Source organism: Pleurodeles waltl, chromosome 6 (assembly GCF_031143425.1).
Source record: "Pleurodeles waltl isolate 20211129_DDA chromosome 6, aPleWal1.hap1.20221129, whole genome shotgun sequence".
NCBI classification, from domain to species: domain Eukaryota; kingdom Metazoa; phylum Chordata; class Amphibia; order Caudata; family Salamandridae; genus Pleurodeles; species Pleurodeles waltl.
Genome location: NC_090445.1, coordinates 1181630174 through 1181652644, shown reverse-complemented (window position 1 = coordinate 1181652644; position 22471 = coordinate 1181630174). Strand labels below are relative to the sequence as shown.

General features: G+C 40.7%; 1 protein-coding gene across 7 annotated transcripts in view; it reads right to left on the bottom strand.

The window, feature by feature from the left end:
• Positions 1-22471, bottom strand: part of MARCHF8 (membrane associated ring-CH-type finger 8) — a 585276-nt gene that overhangs the window by 394828 nt on the left and 167977 nt on the right. For all 7 annotated transcript variants that reach the window (XM_069240426.1, XM_069240425.1, XM_069240427.1 and 4 more), the window contains one exon: positions 11299-11370. In XM_069240426.1, the coding sequence (XP_069096527.1) occupies positions 11299-11370 (72 nt within the window). Of the gene's footprint in view, positions 1-11298; positions 11371-22471 lie in introns of those variants that run through there.

Below are 22471 nucleotides of genomic sequence, written 5' to 3'. Positions count from 1 at the left end.
GTTGTTTTTGGTTTAAGCCGGTTTTTACTAGCAATTTCATTTATTAGAGACAAGGCGGGCCTAAGGCTCTAGGATTCAGTTATTTATTCATTTTATTTTAAATAGTCCTCCCCTACCAAAACAAAATAAGTGCCTGATGGCACTGGAGGCAAATTCTAAGGGTTTTATAAAAATGTAATACTGTAATTGATTCTTATTTATAGCTTTTAAGATTAATATTTGCTTCTATCCAGACAGTCGGTTTTAGTAGCTAAATGAATATTAATTGTTGTTGGAATAATGTGTCTTTTGTAATACTTGATTGTTTGCCTTTTTTGGCCTTCAGCCGAATATAGGCATGTATGGGAAAAAGAAATCGTTGGGCATTAGAGATTTTCACTCAGCTCTTAAAAACTAGCAAATCAAGACCACATGTGATGGTGGTAGGCACATTGCCAAGATTCTTAGAGGCACTTTGGTATGCTAGGGACAAATGTCTTACAAAACAAGCACGAAATTCTATCTTTACAATGGTCATTTTTTGTGCTTACTTATAGTTCTAGAGACCAAGTGAACTTTCTTGCCAGTACACAGCCATTGCTATTAACAGTCAGATATCAATCCCATTTGTTTTGTGCACACAGATTGTATTTATGGTTATTCTATAATATTCTTGGTGTTTTGTAAAGTGATGTGTACTGTGTATTTCTACAGTGTTTTAATTGATCATTTGCTTATTCTTTTCTTTTATCTAACTGTACTGTATGACCTTGGGGGAGTCCTGGATTTTATTTTTTTTAATCTTATGATGGGTCTGGTTTTACTGTTTTAACCAAATTGCTTTTGTTTTCTTTTAGAAATGTATGAATTGTGTCGGTATGCTTTTATGGTATTGTTTTACCGAAATAAAGCTGAAATTGAAAAAAAAAAAAAAAAAGAATTCTTTATTGAAGGATTTGCTGCCTTACCAAATAGTTATTTGAGGGATAGTATGGATTTTATTAACCTAGTTGAGGAGCAGCTTTTTGATATGACCACTTCTCTATTGGCAACTTTAGACACAGTCACTCTACAGGAATATCCCTCAGGACCACATTATAGAGATCCAGACCACATCAAGGGCCAGATGTACCAAAGGGTTTTACCCATTCTGTATCTATGGGAAAATGTGTTTGTACATATGGCCCCAAGTTCCTACTGCATTCATTATTTCATTATTAAAGGTAGCTCTCACCAATAATTTTTTTGTGTTTGAAAATGAGTTTTTCCTACAGATAAAAGGGAACTTCAGTGAGAGCTGTCTTTGCCCCACATTTTGTGGTCCTGTTTTTGGATGACCTACAAGCTCAAATTATTTTAGTCCAATTCAATCCTTTCAATGACAACATTCTGTGGAAATGGTAAATAGATGAAATGTTCATGATTTAGTAGGGATACCCCACACTGTGGCAAGACGTTAACCATTTGGCTCAATAAGAATTTCCATGGTCTCAGATACAATATACATAATAGTGACATTGATTTGGCTTTTCTAGATGTCACAGTGATGGTTAAAGATGAAAAATTATACACAATCATCTTCAGTAAACCCACAGAGAGAAACACGTTACTAGAAAATTATAGTTATCACCCCAGATCTTCAAAAGACTCTTTAACCTTCAGCCCATTTTTTAGGATCCAAGTTAACTGTAAAGAATAAAAAAATAAAATTTTCAGGAGGCTTAAGCACTGGCAGATATACTACTAATTGGGGGTTACCCCAAACATTTTTTCCAGATGATTCCTTCAAAGAGCCTGGTAGTGCACGAGATAGTCTCTATTGGTACACAAATCTAAAGAAAAACCTAAGAGAATAAGTATCACAACGTTTTCTTCAGTTTCTAACACTGTTACAAGAAATAGCATAAAGGCACTGGCATGTCCTAAGAGCTTCCATTGGAGACCCCAATGTTGCCTTTAAAAAAAAAAATAAAAAAAAAATTGGAAAGCCATTTGATCCCGGGGCCTTTACCAAGAAACGATACCCTCATACCTATTGATGGCCTTTGGGGACTCCCTCCATTGTCGAGATACTATATATGTGGTCACTGTAGTGTCTGCCCTTTTACCATTGAGAGTAAGGCGTTCTTGTACTGCAATAAGAAGGTTGTTTTGAAGAATGTTTTTAATTGCAATAGTCAGCAATATAGATATGCTATTCTCTGCACATGCGGAGTGGCCTATATAGGCCAGATGATACAGAAAATGAAGATTAGAGTCTGTCAACATCGCAGTAGACGCTGAGGCAAAGTCTTTTCTGCTTCACTTGTTGAACAATTTTCAGCAATGCTCCACAGAGAAAATTACCTACGTTGGCAGTTGATTTCCATTCTCCCAACATCCTCCAGAGCAGGTGACATCAATCAAATTCTGACCAAGGAAGAATTGACTGAACACAATAAACTATGGGCTCAACAGGATGGTTGACTAAACTGGTTTAACTCCAGCTATGCCAAGACTGTACCTGCTCTCCATACTTGAATTAAGCCTGTGCATTCCTGCCATTCTACAGGAAGGTTTTACTTTTTCTTGGTGGCTTTTTTATTCACGCATTCAACTACATGAATGTGACATGCCACTTTTTCTAGTAACGTCCTCCTTTTTGGATTACGCTCTTAATTGTTTTCTCTGCTAGTGTGTCTACCCTCCTACAGAGACTCCACACCAATAAGGGGGTCTCTATTGAATCCCTGTTGATTTAATTTCGCACTTCACTGTTTTTTAAATAACCCCTTTGTTTGATTTTCCCTTGTTCCTCCATTGAACCACAATTAGTGCTTCAACTTTGTTTTCCCAGTCTTGGCTCTGTAACTCTAAGATGGTCGCTGCTCTTGTTCTGTGGAATCAAGGCATAGTCCTCTTTCTTTGTTTACAGTTTATCATATGAGTGTCTGCCCCTCCCCCTTTACTTTACTGACCCTACACGAATAATGGAGCTTCTGTTAAATCTCTGTTGGCTTAATTTCACCTTACACTGTTTTTAAAACAAAACCTTTGCTCAATATTCACTAGTTCCTCTGGAATTACTGCCTCAACTTTGTTTTCCCAATCTTGCCTCTGTAACTCTAAGATAGCTGCTGCTGTGGGTCCTTTCATTCAGAGCGTAGGCTTCTTCATTTATTTATTTGTTATCATGGCTGTCACTATTTAACCACTCAACGGTGGTGGAATAGCCAAGACCTCCCTTTCACACAATCACACTACTTCTACCCTGCTCCGTGGCCAATTCAGGTATGTTACCTACCTTGAGAGAGGCCCTCTATTCACACTTACCTGTACATGGTTTGCCTTGGTCATTAATTGAGATTGTTCTACCCACAGCATTTTGCCCAGATTCATCCTTCCCTTCGCAGACTAGTGTTGAACAGTTTCAAAACACTCTACCGATCCAGGTATTTGTCTATGCTGCAGAAATTCCCCCTCCCTAGCAGGAATTTCATATGCATTTGCTGATTTTGTTACATGTTCTCAAGTAGTGGTTGGATATTATGACGGCTTCTCTATGTAATATGCCTGTGTATATATGATTTTATTCATTTTTCTTTTTTGTATGTTAACCCTCCCCTCTTCTTTTCCTTCCCAATTACATATATAGCATCTTCTTAGACTCATATATATTAGGAGTCCTGATGTTGATTCCATCATCAATAGGGATTGGAAATGCTCTGGACTAATTACGCAAACCAAAATTTAATTTGCATCTGAACTTGTTCTACGAGTTGTCTATTATGAAAGCTTTGTGATACACAACTATTTCTTTATATCACAAGTGTGTCACTTTTCTGAGCACAACATGTTTGCACTTCAGTGTATATTGAGATTTATTGTTGGTTGGAAATTTGTAAATATGTATTTTAATTTAATCATTAAAAAAGTAATGATTATTTGATGTCCATGACATTTTATTATTATTTCACATAAGCCAAGCTACTAAGCCACAAGTTAACTCCCAAGCAAAGTGTGTAACTCGGACTGAATGTCTCTAAGGAACTTCCCTCACACATCCTACTGGGCTTTCCTAACACCCAGACTTTGCTTCTGTACTCCCCCAGAGGTAGACAAAGTTACCTAGCTCTATGTGCTGCTAAGCAGTTTACCACTTCAATGGTGGGAATGGCCAAGGTGCCCAAAATTAGAGACTGAATGCATTACGTCTGGGAACTGTTGGGTAGGGAAACAATAACAATGTCCATGGAGGAAAATGCAAAGGCCTTTGAGCTGGAGTGGTCCCCCGTTTATAAAGTATTTAGCTGGAGAAGTCAGGCAGCTTACATGCCGGATGTATCTGAGGTGTTTGAGAATAATTACAACTATTATTGACTCCTCCAACTACAAATAAAAGAGTAGTTGATTATTGAACATCAGACTTATTTCCTTACTACAGAATACTACTGAAGTCATTAAACAATTGTAAGAAACTGGAATTATAAGTGGAAGTAGGTGGCTACCCACCTCAAGAAAAACATAACCCTTGTCAGAGAGAACCCTCAAAATCACTCAATTAACCTAAGCTCAACACAGTGGTATCAATGGCACAGAAGAGACAGGCTTAATCTTAGGGCAATGTGTAAAGTATCTATTCATGTCTAAAAATGCTGAATTGCAAAAAAATAATAATCCCAAACTGAATTATAGAATGAGAAAAATGCAATACACAAAATTACATGAAAATTACAAAAATCAATACAATAGGTGGGGCCGGCCAAATGAAATTTAAAAGTTTTAAGTAGGAATAGCACAAAGAGCCAATGATAGTCAATGTTCACGGTACACCAGGACCTAGTCACAATTTGAGGCTGGCCCCGATATAGAGTGGGTCAGAACCCCAACCAGGTTAGTTCTGGCCAAAAAGTTTGCCTTCTTACTTAGTCTTTTAAGTCCCAATCTACCACAGGAGTACACTACTAAAGCCACCAAAGACTTTGGGGAGATAATTGGAGTCTCCAAGAGTGTCAAGCAGATGCTAACATAGAGGTCTAGGCCAGATCCAGTTGCCACTGATCAGCTAGCTAGTTGAAGGAAAGGCCTCTTCTAGCTTGCTGTATCCCTGTAGTTTGAAAAGGAGGTCATAAGCCTTTGACCCTAGGAGTCCAGCTTTTTTTATCATGGGTATTAGAGGGAGCACGTATAGTCCTTCACAACTCTTCTCAGGTCACATACAGCAAGTTCAGTCCTCTTCTATTCTTCTCGAGGCCCATCAGTTTTCTCAAGTTGGTGCCTAGAGGTACCACATTTATTCCTGTCACTAGGTAGTGGTTGGGAATGACTCCTGGACACACCCTAACCAATGGGGTAAAAAGGTCACTGGGCCAAATCCTATCTACTTTGTGCATTTTCAAGACAGCAAGAGGGCTGGGAGTTTGTGTCGGGAGTGCACTATAGTAATTCTAGTGTCTCCTACATCTGACACTGAAATCTAGTTTAAAGGAGGCACTGTACCTAAAATAAACCCAGAGACAGAAGTCTGGTAGAACAGAAGCATGGCTCCTGAGCAACCAAACAGCAGAAACTGTGTTAGCATCATGCTCTCTCCCTTTCAAGTGTTTCATGTAGCTCAGCAGCCTGTCAAGCCGTATTTAACACTGTGCTGTCAAACCAAGGCCCACAGTCATACCCTGGATATTCTGCAAGATGCAGAGGAATTTTCTCTGTCCATTCAGGTCAGGCTTTGTTTGCTAATGGGAGGCATTTTCACCTTTTTCACACCAATAAAATACTAATCACTGGCTGGGAGAGGTTGGAGAATAAATGCAAGTTAGCCTCCAGCAACTTCAGGAAGGGAAAAGGCAACTTTTTAAAAGCTACCATTCTTTAATATTATTAAAAATCCAACTTCCCCATTGAATTGGATTTTTTTGTAACTATTAAAAATAGTTGTTTATTTTTCTAGCTAGTCAGATTCCCACGATACAGTATTATGATTTTAATCTGTACTCTAGTTTATAACACAGGACAGCTAGGCCTGCCACAGTGAAGAATGGCTTTTCACTGTTTCACCATTGTAAGGTCATGTTAACATTACATTTCTACATGTCCTACTTTTCAATACAATGCACCCTGTCTTGTGGACTACAATAGGAGTGTCTTATTAAGTTTTGAAATGAAGGTTTTTAATCTGTCAACAGGGTTTATTTTGGCAGGTTGAATTGCAATTGTTTCACTGCTACAATCAGGCTATACTCGCTGGCCTGAAGCCACATTTGCATAGCTACTGTAGAGGATGGCACAATACACGCTGCAGTCAACTAGTGGCATTAAACTTATAGGCAAGTTAAATATACCAATTAAGAATATGCCAATCAAGCCATGTTTAAAGAAGAGCACTGGCACTTTACTGTTGGTTAGCAGCTGTAAAATAAACAGAGTGCTAAAACCAGCAATAATATAGGGTCCAACAAGATGCAAAAAATACAAGGTGATCATGCAGAAAAGGCGTATTTCCCACAATAATTACTCTCAGATTACCTTAAAATATTTGCTAAGGGATAGGGGACATGCACCAGGGAGAAGGTGGGGGGGGAGGTGTGGGGGATGAATTTTTAAGCGGTTGTTTTTTTCTTCACACTTATAAAGTTGCTCATTATATTAAACATTGGTGTGTTGCCTGTTTTTCACTAGTTAATGAACTTATGCTGCTTCTGTATTGTTTTCCTGTAACACTGTATAAAAGGATTTGAGTCGGGTCTGGTGGCTCAGTGAACTAATACATCCACTTCAGTGATCTGTTTTTCACCTCAGGGTTACACTCTCAAATCCTGGTGGATCCACTTGGCTTTCATTCTTCTGAGGTCAATAAAATGACTAACATTGAGTTGGGAAACACTAAACGTCTGTTATTCAGCACTGGAATGTCCCTTAAAGTGAACGTGTGCTTTGCAACTACACATGGACATCTGCTTGTCTCTCCTATGTTTATTAAAAACACATATAATAAAATGAAAGGACTAGGTACCAAATGTGTTACAATGCCAGCTAACGTCCACATTTTCTGACCTACTCTATAATGGCAATGAATACTATCTTCATCCTCAGTGCTTTGTCTGTAGTCAGGTGTGCGGAAGGATGTGGGTACTAGTGAGACGGTATGACTTGGTATGCTGTGCATGTGAATGGCAGTATGCAAGTTTAAGGTAGTCTCTGTGTTCCTAAACAATCAGAATATAGGCACAGATTCAGCCTTTCATCTTTTATTCTTTCTATCTGATCCTAAAGAAGATTAGTATACAGGCTTTCCTTTCATGAGTACCAGAAATTGTCTTTTTTATTTTCTTATAAAAGAAGATGATTAGTTATGTAAGACTGGTTGCTCTTTAACACACGTGAAAGAAGTCGTGTGAAAGACTACCAGCAAGATCCAATGGGCTACACTAGTAAGACCCCGCCAAAGAGACTATTCTGACACATTCTGTACATTCCGCTCAACTTACTGATCCTGATTATTACCCAAAGTACAGTATTTTAGAATGCCATCCCATGGACAGGTTGTATGAATCTATGGTCCAAACTAATGTTTATGGTCTATTTCTCTACCTAGGTGGATTTCAATGAAGCACAAACACCCTAAGCAGGGCCTCTCGACCTGACAGTCCCCATTGAAAACCTGCTGGTCTACTCCCATCCAATCAACACGCCTCACCATCTTTACATAATTCAACAGAGAAGGGCTGCCCCCCACTCTCCCATTACACCAGTGGACAACTATGTTGATTAACTGCTGAGTGGATTCATAACTCCCTCCTACAGCTGTGGTACATTCACCAAAACTATAGTATATGGTGTGCATCAGGAGGCAACGATAATCTAAGAGGTTGTCTACAAGGTCCAATACTACCTCTATTAGTGCTAAATGTGCCCATGGGAGCCTGTCTACCGCTCATAACAGGTAGAGTAGGCTGAGCTGATGTCCCTTGACCCATGGGGAAGGAGCTGCAAGGATTCAGGCATGGATAAGAGTCACATAGGTTCAATTTTGACAGTAAAAGGCTTTGGACCCAAACAGTCTCTGAGTCCGTGGCCTCTGTACTCATGCAGCTCCTATGTTCCCCTAGTCTTGCCTTTGATACTGGTTTGCTGTTGCCCATAAAGTTATTGGTCAAAGGACTTCTCTTTAAAAAAAAAAAAAAAGAATTCAGGAGGCAGCTTTAAGACAGCATCCACTAAAGGGTGGCGCATCTCCGCAACTACAATCATGCGGTTATGATCAATTCCCAAATTAGATGGAGGCTTGTCATGGTTATTAATAACGGGTACTGCAGATGGGTTTCCTCTGTCTGATGTAGTAATTATTTGAGACCCTATTGGGTGACTGGTGCTAATTCCTAGTTCCTCCTCGATAGAGGATATTTCATCCATTAACGCCTCCTCTGCAGAGATAAGAAAATACATAGTAGAGGAGGTTTTTTTCAAATACTTGGGTTGGCATGATCAGTCACCATGGAGGAATCTTTCCTCTTTTCCCCCATATTAGGCTTCAGTCTTGAGGGGTAAAAGCTGAGAAGAATGAGATGGGCCCAAGCGTGCTTCATTCAGGTGCAGAGGAGTGCACATAGGACTGTTCTTGGCCGATCATTGCCTGAGCACGCGACCAGGACGCCCCGGGCTATGCAGGAGTTTGTAGAGTGCTTGTAAAGGACCAGTGATATTATCCGGGACTGGGTCTCTCCCCCAAGGCTCCTTCCAGGCATCCCATGCTGTGGGCTATGCAGGAGGTTATAAAGCACCAACATGGCGCTGGTGATGTGGCCCTGTTTCACAAAGATCTGGTGGGATTATGGAGCCTGAGTCCCTGCCCCCAAGACTCCTTCCTGGCATCCCACACCACAGACTATGCAGGCGTTTATAAAAAGCACACTTTGTGCTGGTAATATGGCCATACTTTGCAATGATACAGTGGGATTATAGGGAACTGAGTCTATACCCCAGCAGTCCTTCCAGGCATCATTCAACCACTGAACAATTTAAGAGGAAGGAAGGAAATTAATATCGGACTACTGCACTAGTCAGAGAGTTCAGGAGTGAGAGTCCTCAACAGGATTAAAATAAAGAATAGGCCTATACAAATCATTTCAGACACCCTGGGCCCATAGAGGTTTTCAAAGCCTAGTGGAAGGTAAGAAAAGATTGGATTTTAGTGACACCTTCTGCAGGTGAGTAACCAAGTTTAGAAGCAAAGCAGGAGTATGCCTGACTAAGTCAGTGGCGGCTGGTCTCCTTTAAAATTGGCGGGTCATAATCCTTGGTTCAAGTCCTTGGCTCGAATTTCAGTGAGTGATCCTGACTTCTTCATGGAGTGTTAAGGGAGATGCTTACACTTGATTAAACTTGAATTACTCTCTCACTTATTCTCACTCAGTCTCAGTCTCATTAACTTACTATGATTAACAATTTCAGTTACTTTTACTTACTCCAGCCCTGAGTAATCTCTGATGTCTGCTGCAAGTGCCTTTATGCACCTGTGCCAGCAATCAGACTCAGTCACTAGATGCCGCAGGTTGTTGATGGACCCAAGATAGGCTGGCGTTTCTTTTTTATTATATCGAGAGTGAATAATAATGTATTATTCACTCTTGATAATGTACAAAACAGCCCTGAAAACAAGAAGGGAGACACCCTGGATCAGTCAAGGGAAAGACACTACTTTTAATTTTTCCTTTTAGCAAATTACATTTCCAGGTCCAAATCTTGATCTGTTATTTGTATAGCAAGAACTAATAGAGAAGATGAGTTTCCTGAGGAAATATAAGGGTTGTCCAAAGTGAAGGATCTTAAAAGGGATACATCCATCTTTAAATGCAACCTGATCCTCCAGGTTGAGGCAGGGAGAGTCCATGCGAACTGGGGTAATCTGGTCTGATTTCTGTTCTCCAGACACAAGATGTGCAGGCACATGAAGACTGGATTGGACAAGGGCCAGGGGTAATATGGCAATCAGGCTGAGGCAGGGACAGTCTATGCAAACTGGGGTAATCTGGTCTGATTTCTGTCCTCCAGCCACAAGACGTGCAGGCACATGACGACGGGATTGGATAAGGGCCAGGGGTAATTTGGCAATTTCAGTTACTATGGTATTACCCATCCCTATATGTAATGACTAGAAAATGCACTACACCCTTAGAGCCCTCCACTGGAATAAACCATTTAGCCTAGCAAAGGAGGTGCAGCTGGCCAAGCATTCCTTTCCAGAATTCCGAATACGGCTTTCAAATGGCCTAATGGAGTTGAGCTAGACCTGAAAATGTGGGTTGGTACTGTGGCTAGCGGACTTCTGTCTTTTGAATCTTTGAGTTCAGGAAGCAATGAACCATCTATTTCTCTGGGATGTTGAGAAATGTTTCAGATGAAAAAACACAGTCACAACAGGTAAAACTGAGTGCTAAATATTCAGATACTCTTGCTGAGAAAAAGTGATCCTATGATCCCCTGTGGATCTTGTCCCACCATTTGGCATCCTGGAGGTCAGAGAACCAAGCAAGGCCATGTGGTCTACTGCATCAAGGATGTCTGAGTAGGTCCAACAGAAACCTGGAATATTGCCATCCTCATTTTATATTTTCATATGATTCACAACTGGTAATAGCTAAATACATTGTTGTGTGCATAATATATGGGGCATTTAAGATCGATGAATATAAACTTCCAAAAAGAAAAGTAAGGAAAACACTGGGAGAGTGTACAACTCAGAAACCTATGCTTGGTTTGTGATTGGAAGGACTTCTTGATTAAGTAGTTCTACCAGTAAGAGAAAGATACTGAATATCAAATTTGGAGGAGATGAAAATTATAACAAGATAGACTCGGGGGCCCACGTTCAGGTAGTATTTTTATAGAACTTGAAAACACTTTCAGTTGTTGATGGCTTCTTTTTCAAAAGAAGTGATGGAAGTAAACAGAAACATTTATTTATAAGTTACTGGTATACTCTACTTTTTAAAAAATGTAAACAAAAGATATTAGAAAACGTATCACCATATCTTATAAAGGAATTAGGTCAAAACTGGGTTACAGAGTACAGCTGAACACATCTGAATGGTGAAGAAACCGGTCAACATGGCAAAGAATTAAAATGGGTTTGTTTCTATAAAAAGATAAAGATGAGCATGGAGACAATTATAGGCACAACAAAGTGTCTTACTGCAAAATGGATTTCGATTCCCAAATGACTGGTAAGCTCAGAAAGCCTTCTCAATATTGGTATCCACTCATGGAGACAGCAGCTAACAATGCTTCTATCATCCAAGACTTTAATGACGCTTTACATTAATAAACATGAGAAATACTCACATGTGACAGCAGTGCCATCGAAGACCCAGTTGCAACAGCAATCAGTGATTCATGAAATCCAGTAACCAGAAGCTACAAATAAACAAATGCAGTAAACAGTTGAGAAAACACTTGACACAAAGGATATAGACTGACTCCAGGGATGATAAAAGGGCAACAACATTATGTCTGACACTGAAACATATCTCCTTTGTCTGGACTAGAACCCAGGCTCAAACCTTGATACCAAAATCAAGAACTGGAAAGAAACAAGGAATCTATACTTGACATCAATTGACAGCCAGCTACTTCACAGCATATCCCTCTTAACAAATGTAGAGAGAGAGAGATCTGTTCTATAGGCACTGTGACATACATCCTTTCTACAAGGTGGAGGAACCACTTAATCCCTTGATGTTGTGTCTCAATTCCCAGTTGCAAAAACCTAATGTCCCAAATGAGCCAATTATTTGCCTTGGCGTTCATATCAGTATTCTGAAGTGAGGCAACAAGGGAACTCTCGGGTACTTTCATGAGCATCTACTCCACTCACGGATAGATATTCTACCTAAATCTTGATTTCAAAATACCATCTAATCAGAATACTGTGGTCAACATGTTGTGACTAAAATATCAATGGTAAGTATATGTTATTTTATCATTTTACTGAAATACTGAATTTTAAAACAGAATATTCATAATATCTTATAATCATTTTGTTTTATTGTATTGTATTATATTTTTATTTTGTTATTTATGTTATTCTGAACCATACTTTTAATTCATTTTAAAAACTATAGTAAGATATACATTTTGTTGGCTTTATTAGGAGATTAGATGGGAAGTTATTATTATGCGTTAATTAAAGCTACTTCGTTAAATTCACTTTTTTATTGTTATTTATTTGTATATGTGTTTAATATGTATTTGTAAATATGTATTACATTTTCATTTTGGCTTGTGAGGTTTATTTGAGGATTGTGCGTGTAGCGGCTTAAATAAAATATATACATTGATATTATTTTATTTATGTATTATTTATGTGCATTTGTAATAGAATTATCATTTGTATATTTAATTTTAAATGATAACATTGATATTAATTGTTGTTTGGGCATATTGGGGTTTGGGTAGAAAGTGGTCATTTTAAAGTATGTATTAAGTAATAGTAACCATTTAACATGTTAATCTGCAATGTTTGAAAATATTAATTCTTTGTTTATTTATGTTGTATAATTGTATAAATATTGTTTTGGGATCGAGGGGTTTGTTGGGTGAGTAGCCTTTAAAGTAAAATATATTAACTTATATTTAGCTGCTAAATTTATTCTGTTCAGTTTAACTGAAAAATGTTAATGTAACAATTAATTTTATGAACATATTGAATTATGTGATTGCATGTTGAATTTTAAAAAGATACATGTTTATTATTGATTGAGGGGTTTGTATGGGGAATACAAGGGTAGTAGTTCTTTTGTAAAAAAGAATACTAATACATTATATTTATAAATAAGTAAAATATACTACATTTAAGACAATAAATTATTGTGAAGCTATTTTTTCAATATCAGGACACATTTTACTGCTTTTCTTTCAGGTTTGTCTGCTTTACGCAAGACAGCTGAGGAACACTGTTTATTTTAAAAATTATGCATTTTATCATTAGAAAGAAAATAAAAATTCTGATATATTAGTATTTTTTTCAAAATTATATGATTCTTTTCCCATTTTATGATGTAATTGAAATGTAGTGTTTTTAAAGTATATATTGCAATCTTGGAAATACTTCCAATAGGTACCTTTATTATTTGAGTGCAGGGAATCCGATAGAATAGTACATGTAACCCCCTCTCCCGCCAAAGTGTGCATTTTCCCCCATTGTAAGTCTAGTAAATCCGACTTGTCTCCTATTCCCCCCACTTTGGGTTACATTTACAGATGAGTGGATAGAAATAAAGATAAGTGAGTGGATATATCAATGTGGCATCAGATTGGTGACTGGGTAGCTACATAAATGTGATAGTTGATGCCCAAATAGGCTGTCATTTGAGCAAGTGTGTAAATGGAAGAGAGTGGGTGTAAGAGTGAGTGGTTGGGCAAGTGATAGAGCATATGTCTGAACGCATTTTAGTGGTGGAGGTATTGGTCAATGGATGAGAGAATGAACAGGTAGAGAAATGGGTATTTTGATAACAGAGTGGGTGAGTGAGTGGATATATTAGAGACTGAATACCCGAGTGTGTGGATTGATGGGTAATAAATAGAATGCAAGGATGATAGATGGATTTTCTGACTGTGTGGATAACTGAATGGGAGAATGAACAGAAGTGAGGAGAGTGAATGACTGAGAGGGTGAGTGTGTTTGAGTGGGTGCATAGATTTTATAGTGGATACTTACTTGGGTGGGTATATGGTTGGTTGAGTGCATGGTAAAGAGAGTATATTAGTGGGTAGATCAGAGGCATAGATGGTTGTTGGTAAATTAAGTGGATGAGTGGATTGCTCGATGTATAGGTGGACAAGGGGCTTAGGGAATAGAAGTATTGATAGGTGGAGGAGTATGTCGATGGATACGTTGACGGATGGAAAAGCATGCAGGCAGACCCAGAGATGGACAGAAGTCATCATGTGGATGGATTTGTGAGAGGATTGATAACTGAGTTAATGGATTGTTGGGCCGGGATGTCTGACTGATAAGTTAATGGGCTTTGGAATGTAAAATAGTCATAACCTCAGTTGTATCAGCCAAGAGGATCCCAGGCACATATTGACAGGTCTGCTGAATGCTTCATTGCAAAAAACAAACACTCCAACAGAAACACATTCACACACTGTTATATTCGATGTTGTAGAACCTTGCCAGACAGAATCTTGCAGCAGCGGCTGGCATGTAGGAAGAGTGGCGGTGGACGGGCAAATTTGGTGTTGGTGCGTGCATGCTTCATGCAAGGTGAGTGGTGTAGCTAAGAAGGGAAAAAAACACTTACCTTGCTTGCTGCAAGAAGTCCGATGTCCTCCCCGCTTCGGTCTCCTATCTGGCTCCAGCAGATTCCCTGAAGCAATCCTGGCGCTGCTTTCATGCTGATAACCAGCATGAAAGAAGCGTCCATATTGTAGGAAGCTGCCTCTCTCAGTGCTCACAAGAGCACTGGAGGCCTATGCTTTCTCTAACCCAGCTGTTTTAAGACAGCTGAATTAGAGAAGTTTAAATTGTGCATATCTGGCTGGCCGTTGTAAGGCAGACGGCAAAAAAGAAATGCACACTATAAAAAGTGCACAGCTCACTGCTGCCACTAAGCAGCAGTGGCCCTGCCCTGTCATGAAACATGGTTCAGGACGGGAGGAGGGAAAATAAAATGGTAATAAATTAGCTTTATTACCATTTTATTTTTTATCCCTGAGGGTCACTTTAAGCAGAGGAGCGACACTTCTTATTCCTAAAGGAAAAACCACTGCTGTCTTGTATGCCGTCATTGCCAGAATCTTAGACTAGGGATTTTATGTTGAGGATAGGGAATATAGCCAGCATGACTTGCTAGGATTAAAACAAAAGACTGTATGTGAAACTAATATACATTTGAGAGGGTATGGTGGTGAAAGGGTAGAAACAATTCTGTAATTCTTGTCAGAAATTTATTTTATGAACTGAAGAATGCAAGAAACGGTTTATATTGTAAAGAAGGCTTCGCCCCTCTTAGGTCGGATACAATTAGACCAGGTGCACTAGAACAAATCTTGCTGGTTGACAGTTGCGAGGAATCCATAGGAACCTCCTGCTAGCTAACAGACAACAATTTAAATGTGAAATCCAAAAACTACATCACTATGACATTATAGAATAAACTGAATCTTTTGATTGGATCACATCCATTGTTGTACACGCAAACCAGATCTTTCATTGAGGATGTGTGTCAGTCTTCGAAATCAGTGCCATATGGGGGTCGATGGATATACTCTCCCGAACATAAATGAAATGTTTTCCACTATTTGTTTTCCACCATTGACCAGTCTTCTGCATATTATCAGATTGTTTTTACACCCAAGATCTCGACATTTAATATTTTTTATTACACCATTTGGGGAGTTCTGATTTGAACATGTGACCTCTGGGCTAGCTTTGGCTAGTTCTGTTTTTCAGAGGACAATGCAAAAGTGTTTTTGTGGGGCATGTTACTTTCAAGATGATATGTTTGTGTTTGCTAGAACAGAGTGGAGAATTATGAGCATTTGGAGAAGGTGTTGAGTATGTTGGAACAGAACAGGCAGTTAAAGCTGAGAAATGTAAATTTAGGGTTGGGAGTTGTAGTCTCTAAGAGGCTATAGTCTACTAGGCAGAAGGATAGATATATATACACAGACACACAGAGACACAGACACAGACACACAGAGACACAGACACAGACACACAGAGACACAGACACAGACACAGACACAGACACACAGAGACACAGACACAGACACAGACACAGACACACAGAGACACAGACACAGACACACAGAGACACAGACACAGACACAGACACACAGAGACACAGACACAGACACACAGAGACACAGAGACACAGACACAGACACACAGAGACACAGACACAGACACAGACACACAGAGACACAGACACAGACACAGACACACAGAGACACAGACACAGACACAGACACACAGAGACACAGACACACAGAGACACAGACACACAGAGACACAGACACAGACACACAGACACAGACACACAGACACAGACACAGACACACAGACACAGACACACAGACACACAGACACAGACACACAGACACAGACACACAGACACACAGACACAGACACACAGACACAGACACACAGACACAGACACACAGAGACAGACACAGAGACAGACACAGACACAGACACAGACACAGACACAGACACAGACACAGACACAGACACAGAGACAGACACAGACACACAGAGACAGACACAGACACACAGAGACAGACACACAGACACACAGACACACAGACACACAGACACACAGAGACAGACACAGACACAGACACACAGAGACAGACACAGACACACAGAGACAGACACAGACACACAGAGACAGACACAGACACACAGAGACAGACACAGACACACAGAGACAGACACAGACACACAGAGACAGACACAGACACACAGAGACAGACACAGACACACAGAGACAGACACAGACACACAGACACACAGACACACAGAGACACAGAGAGACACACACAGAGACACACACAGAGACACACACAGAGACAGACACAGAGACAGACACAGAGACAGACACAGAGACAGACAGACACACACAGAGACAGACAGACACACACAGAGACAGACAGACACACACAGAGACAGACACAGACACACACACAGAGACACAGAGACACAGAGACACACAGACACACAGACACACAGACACACAGACACACAGACACACAGACACACAGACACACAGACACACAGACACACAGACACACAGACACACAGACACACAGACACAGACACAGACACAGACACACAGACAGACACACAGACACAGAGACACACAGAGACACAGAGACACACAGAGACACACAGAGACACACAGAGACACACAGAGACACACAGAGACACACAGAGACACACAGACACAGAGACACAGAGACACAGAGACACACACACACAGACACACACAGACACACACAGACACAGACACACACAGACACACACAGACACACACAGACACACACAGACACAGACACACACACACACAGACACAGAGACACACACACACACACACAGACACAGAGACACACACACACACACACACAGACACAGAGACACACACACACACACACAGACACAGAGACACACACACACACACACACACACACACACACACACACACACAGACACAGACACACACACCCACCCCCCACCCCCTCCCCCCGTGGTGGAATGTTCAGTGTTTAATTGGTGGGATCGATTCCCCAGTCCCAAAAAATACAAATGGAGGAAAAATTAAAGAGAGTCCACTAAATACACCAATCACTGTCAATAAGTTGTTCATATTGTTGGCATAGGATGTTTACTTGTGTTCCCTGTTCATTAGGTGTTTCGTGGATCCTCAATGCGTTTTTCCACACTTGGGGTCAGGTGGCAATAGCAATCCTTCAAAACAAACAAGACACAGAAGACAGAAATCCGCTGGTTAGATGTGACACCGTACACTCGCTTGGTTCAGAATAACAGGGGACTAGGGTAGTCGGAAAGTGTACGTGCTTTATAGGGAGGGGCCGTCACCAGCCATAGTGCCTTGTCATGCAAGTGTCTGAGTGCCATTCTCCCCGTGCTCGTTGTACCCGAGCCCACTACCTTTTCCAAAATCCCTCCCCAGAACCCAGGAATTGCCTGAGACCACGGCCCTCCTGGACTGTGGTTGGGAAAGCCTCTTTGCCTCTCTGCCCCTAGAGCTCGCCAGACTTCTCTGCGCTTCTTGCTTTGTTTTCCTTGCTCTTCTTCTCCTGGCGTCCTTCCAGTGTTCTAGCCGGCTCTTGGCTGTGTTCTGCAGCCGTCCTCCTCTCTGGCTCCACTGGTGTCCTTTCCTTCTCACGACTTTACTCCACACTCCGGACTTCGGAATTCCAGTCATCCTACTCCCCACTGCTGTACTACACTGCTCTTCCACTAGAAATGGACGTTCAGACCACTCTAAAGCGGGATATCAGGACAAATAATCCATGTTGCTCTGGGAGGTACCTGGAACATGAAAGACCTGGAACGAAAAAGGCTGTAAGGCAAGGAACCAGCTTTAGGATTTGTGTCTTTATGTTGGGACAGCCACTGAAGGGGAGCATGGCCGGTAAGTAAAATGAAGCGTCTATCTAGAAGCGAATACTTTTAATTCCTCCATGGCCCATTTAAATGCCAGGTATTCGTTTTCTATGGTCGCGTAGTGTTCTGCTCAGGGAAAGAGATTACGACTGAGAAATAGTACAGGTCTGAGGTCTCCTTTAGTATCAGGTTGGGATAATACTGCCCGAGACCACGGCCTGATGTGTCAGTTTGTAGGACAAAGGTCTTTGGAAGTATGAGCAGCAAAGCACAGGGGTATGACATAAACAATCACCTAATGCCAAAAAGCAACGTTCTCGTACATCAGTCCACTGCCTGATAGTATGTGGATACTTGTGTGTGAGCATGTCTGTCAAGGGGCTTGCAAGTTCCGAAAAACTGGGTATGAATCGTCAATAGTATCCTACCAACCCCAAGAAGGAACGGATGTCTTTCTTGGTAGAGGGTCTGAGAATCTCCTGAATAGTCCCAATTTTGGATATCTGGGGTTTCATTAATCCTGTCTGAATGGTGTGTCCTAAATAGTCTACTTTATCTGTGGCAAAAATTGCTTTTTTGGGGTTCAAAGTAAGTCCTGCAAGGTGTAAAGCCTGCAGAACTATGGTAAGGTGTTGTAAATGAGTCTCCCAGTAGTGACTCTAGATGAGTATATCGTCTAAGTATGCCACAGCATACTGGTGATGAGCCTGCAGTAGGATGTCCATAAGTCTTTGAAACGTGGCCGGGATACTGTGAAGGCCAAAAGGCATAACCTTAAAGTGGTAGAGTCCTGTAGATTTTGCAAATGCTGTTTTTTTTTATTTTTAAATCTAGAGACCCAGGTAAGGGCAATCTGCTAATAGCCTTTGCAGGGGTGTGGAATTTATTAAAATATCTACTTGTCCACGGGACAGGTTGCTTCTCAAATCTACTTGTCCTGTAAAAAGATCTACTTGTCCCTTTGGTGCCATGTAGTGTGGCGCCAAATTATGGCAGCAATCTCATTATGTAAGAGCTCTGATAATAGCCTCTCTGATTATGCCAGGGCTACTACCATAGTAGGGCTTGAATACTTGCAGTTTCAATCCCTACTGTAGCAATTTCCTTATTTTTCCACCTTTCTGCAGATCTGCATACTGGGGCTGGAGGAAGCAGTAAGCAATAGTTCCAGGGCTGGAATGCCTTTGAGTCTGCAAACCTACTAACCTGCATGTTTTAAAGATCTTCACCAGCTTCTCTCTAATATTTTCCCATAATAAGAAAGGTTGGACATTTACTCCTGACAATGGCAGAATTAGAACTTCTTCCAGGGTTGAGAAGAAAGTGGCTGGAGGGAAATTGAACTTGCAAATGCTCAATAGATTTTCACATGAGCAAATCTACACATGCGTATTTACCCATGCTAAAATACAGTTCACAAATATTTTATAGGGGTACGACATATACCATGGGTGCACTTTTGTGACTTTCTTTAAGAATTTGGGGCCACATGTAGGTAGGTTCAGATTTGCGACCCGCAAATTGCGAGTCGCAAATCCGAATGTAGGATGGTGTCCCTGACACAATCTGTGATTCGTAAGGGCTTCGCAAATGCACACTTCATGAATAATCATGAGGTGGGTCGCAATTTGCGACCCCCTTGCGAATGGCGGCCTCACAGGGATGGTGGCCTGCTGGAGACAGCAGACCACCATGTCTGTGAATGCTTTTCAATAAAGCAGTTTTTTTTTTTGTAATGCAGCCCGTTTTCCTTAAAGGAAAACGAGATGCATTACAAAAACGAAAAATTAAACGTTTCGTTTCATTTTTTCAGAGCAGGCAGTGCGGACCACTGCCTGCTCTGACAAAATGTTTACAGTGACATTCACAATGGGGAAGGGGTCCCAGGGGGACCCCTTCCCTTTTGTGAAAGTGTTAGCACCCATTTGAAATGGGTGCAAACTGCGATTGGTTTGCGCCCGCGTTCGCAAAACAATCCTACATTGCACTGCGAGTCGCAATTAGGAAGAGAACACCCCTTCCTAATTGCGAGACGCAAACCTGTTTTGCGATTCAGTAACCAGGTTACCGAATCGCAAAACTGGGTTTGTGCACCGCAATGTGCTTTTTGCACGTCGCAAACAGCGAAAGTCGCTGTTTGCGACATGCAAAAAGCTACCTACATGTGGGTCTTGGTCCCTAATTAGGTCTGGTGTTAAAGACATTTTGTTTTTATTAAACTTCTATTTCTCTCTCTTTCGGCTGGCTTTACTGTGAGTGATCGCATTATACTCTTCCACAAGGAGCATATTGGCACACAAAGTAGTTTTGTTCAGTGTCAGGAACTACAGTGGCAATCAGTGACGTAACGAAACTGGAGGGTGCCCCTTTGCAAAGAACATGGAGGAGCCCCCTCTCCAGACTCACTCAGGGTAGGTGCTGTGCTGAAGGGGCCCCCTGGAGGGCGGCTGCGGGGCCTTTGTTATGCCACTGGTGGCAACGTGTGCTTTTAGAGTTCAAAAACTTTTTTTTTTTTTTTTGCCAGTGTTTGTTACAATGTTGAGGGCCTGGTAGCTCCCACAACAATAAAGTGTTACAAAAGCCATGTCAAAACAAGACACGCATTGATGAAACTAAAAGACTTATAAAAATATGTCAGATCAGTTGGCTTTGTCAGTGTTTGTTTATTTTCATGCTTCCCATAATCGTGTTGAAAATGGTTACACTGATTTTCCAATAGAAATATTTTTGGGAAATACTAGCATGCATCAAAACATTTTACTAAATGACACCTCATTTGCATCTAATCGTCAGTAGTGAAGTGTGACCTTAAAACATTTATTTATAGCACTCACCCTAATAATGAAGGTTTTCAAATAATGAACCATAAATACAAGTTCGAACAGCATTATCTTTTGGAAACACATTACCTCAACTGTAGAGAGTTCCACTCTCTGTAAACAGGCAGCCAAAGGGTTTGTGCTGCAGAGGGTTGGGCCTACTTGTCCCAAGGACAAAGTAAACATAAAAACTTGTTGCCCTTGACCCCAAACAAGATGTCCCGGGCGTCGGGCGATAGGAATTCCACATCCCTGCTGTTGGAATGAAGTTAGAATGGTAAAACCCCTACCCCGTCCGTAATATACACTAACCATAATGTCTGTTAGACTGGAGTTAGAAGTTCATATCTGACACCCCCAATGTTTTTATTTTTCCAGTGTAAGAATAAAGTTAAAATGTAAAATGTTTGTTAGACTTGAATTAAAAGAGTAAACCTGCCCCACCATGTATGCACTTTACCCAATACTTTTTGGACTGCAGTTAGACTAGTAAATACCACTCTGTCCCACCAATGTATGCAAGCACTTTCCTAATGTTTGTTATACTGGAGTCAGAATAGTAAATCTGAGCCTCCCCTTCCCCATCACCCACAGTGTAGGATCTTTCCCCAGTTTTTGTAGGACTGTAGTTAGAGTATCAAATTTTAATATTTGTTTTTTTATCATGTTAGATTAGATTTGAGTTAATACATGTTACTCCATTGTGAAATTATTTTTAAAGATATTTTGATCATATTTATTTTAAAAGTATATATTTTTATATTCCTTCTTTTAATATTTTTTCTATTTTGTTTTATGTAAGACTTTTTCTGTTATGTTTTTAGTCCCGCTTGGTCTGTGTGGTGTATTGTGCTGCTGCAACCCCTGACGCTTGCCCTGTAAGGTCAGTTTGGTGCCCCTGCACATGTCCCTCCTGCCCTCTGTTATCCGAGTCCATGTCCCTACCCCATTCCTTCTGCCGTCAGTTATTTAATATATCATACTTACCAACATTTTGAACTTTGTATTGTAATAATAGTATTTATATAGCGCTTACTACCCCTGACGAGGCGTCGAAGCGCTTTTCGGCGAGTAGCACGCTACTCCGGAACCCAACAAGAATTAGTGATGGATTAGTATCGGGAAATATGAGTACAGTTTTAGTATTATTAGGAGTTAATTTGAGCCGAGGATATGAGAGTTTGTTAGTTAGATTGACTGGAGTAATAGAGGTGTGGAGGAGGAAAGAAATCCAGAAGTGTTAACTGGGAGTATATCCCTCATTTACTCATCCCAAAGGCTTGGGATGAGTAAAGGGGGATGGAGGAGGGAAGAGTCTGTGGAAGGGTGAGGGAGATAATAGTAGCAGGGTGAAATAAATGAGGCCGAATTTAGTAGGGTTGTTTGGGAGGTCATGGTAGTAGAGTGGGGGATGGTGAGTGAGTTGTGGAAGCAGAGGGAAGAGCTTAGGCAGAGTTATTTAGGAGATGAAAGTAGTAGAATGGATTTTGGGATGAGTCAGAGTGGGATTGGAGGATAGATTGATAGAGAAATGACATATGATGATGGGTAGATAAGT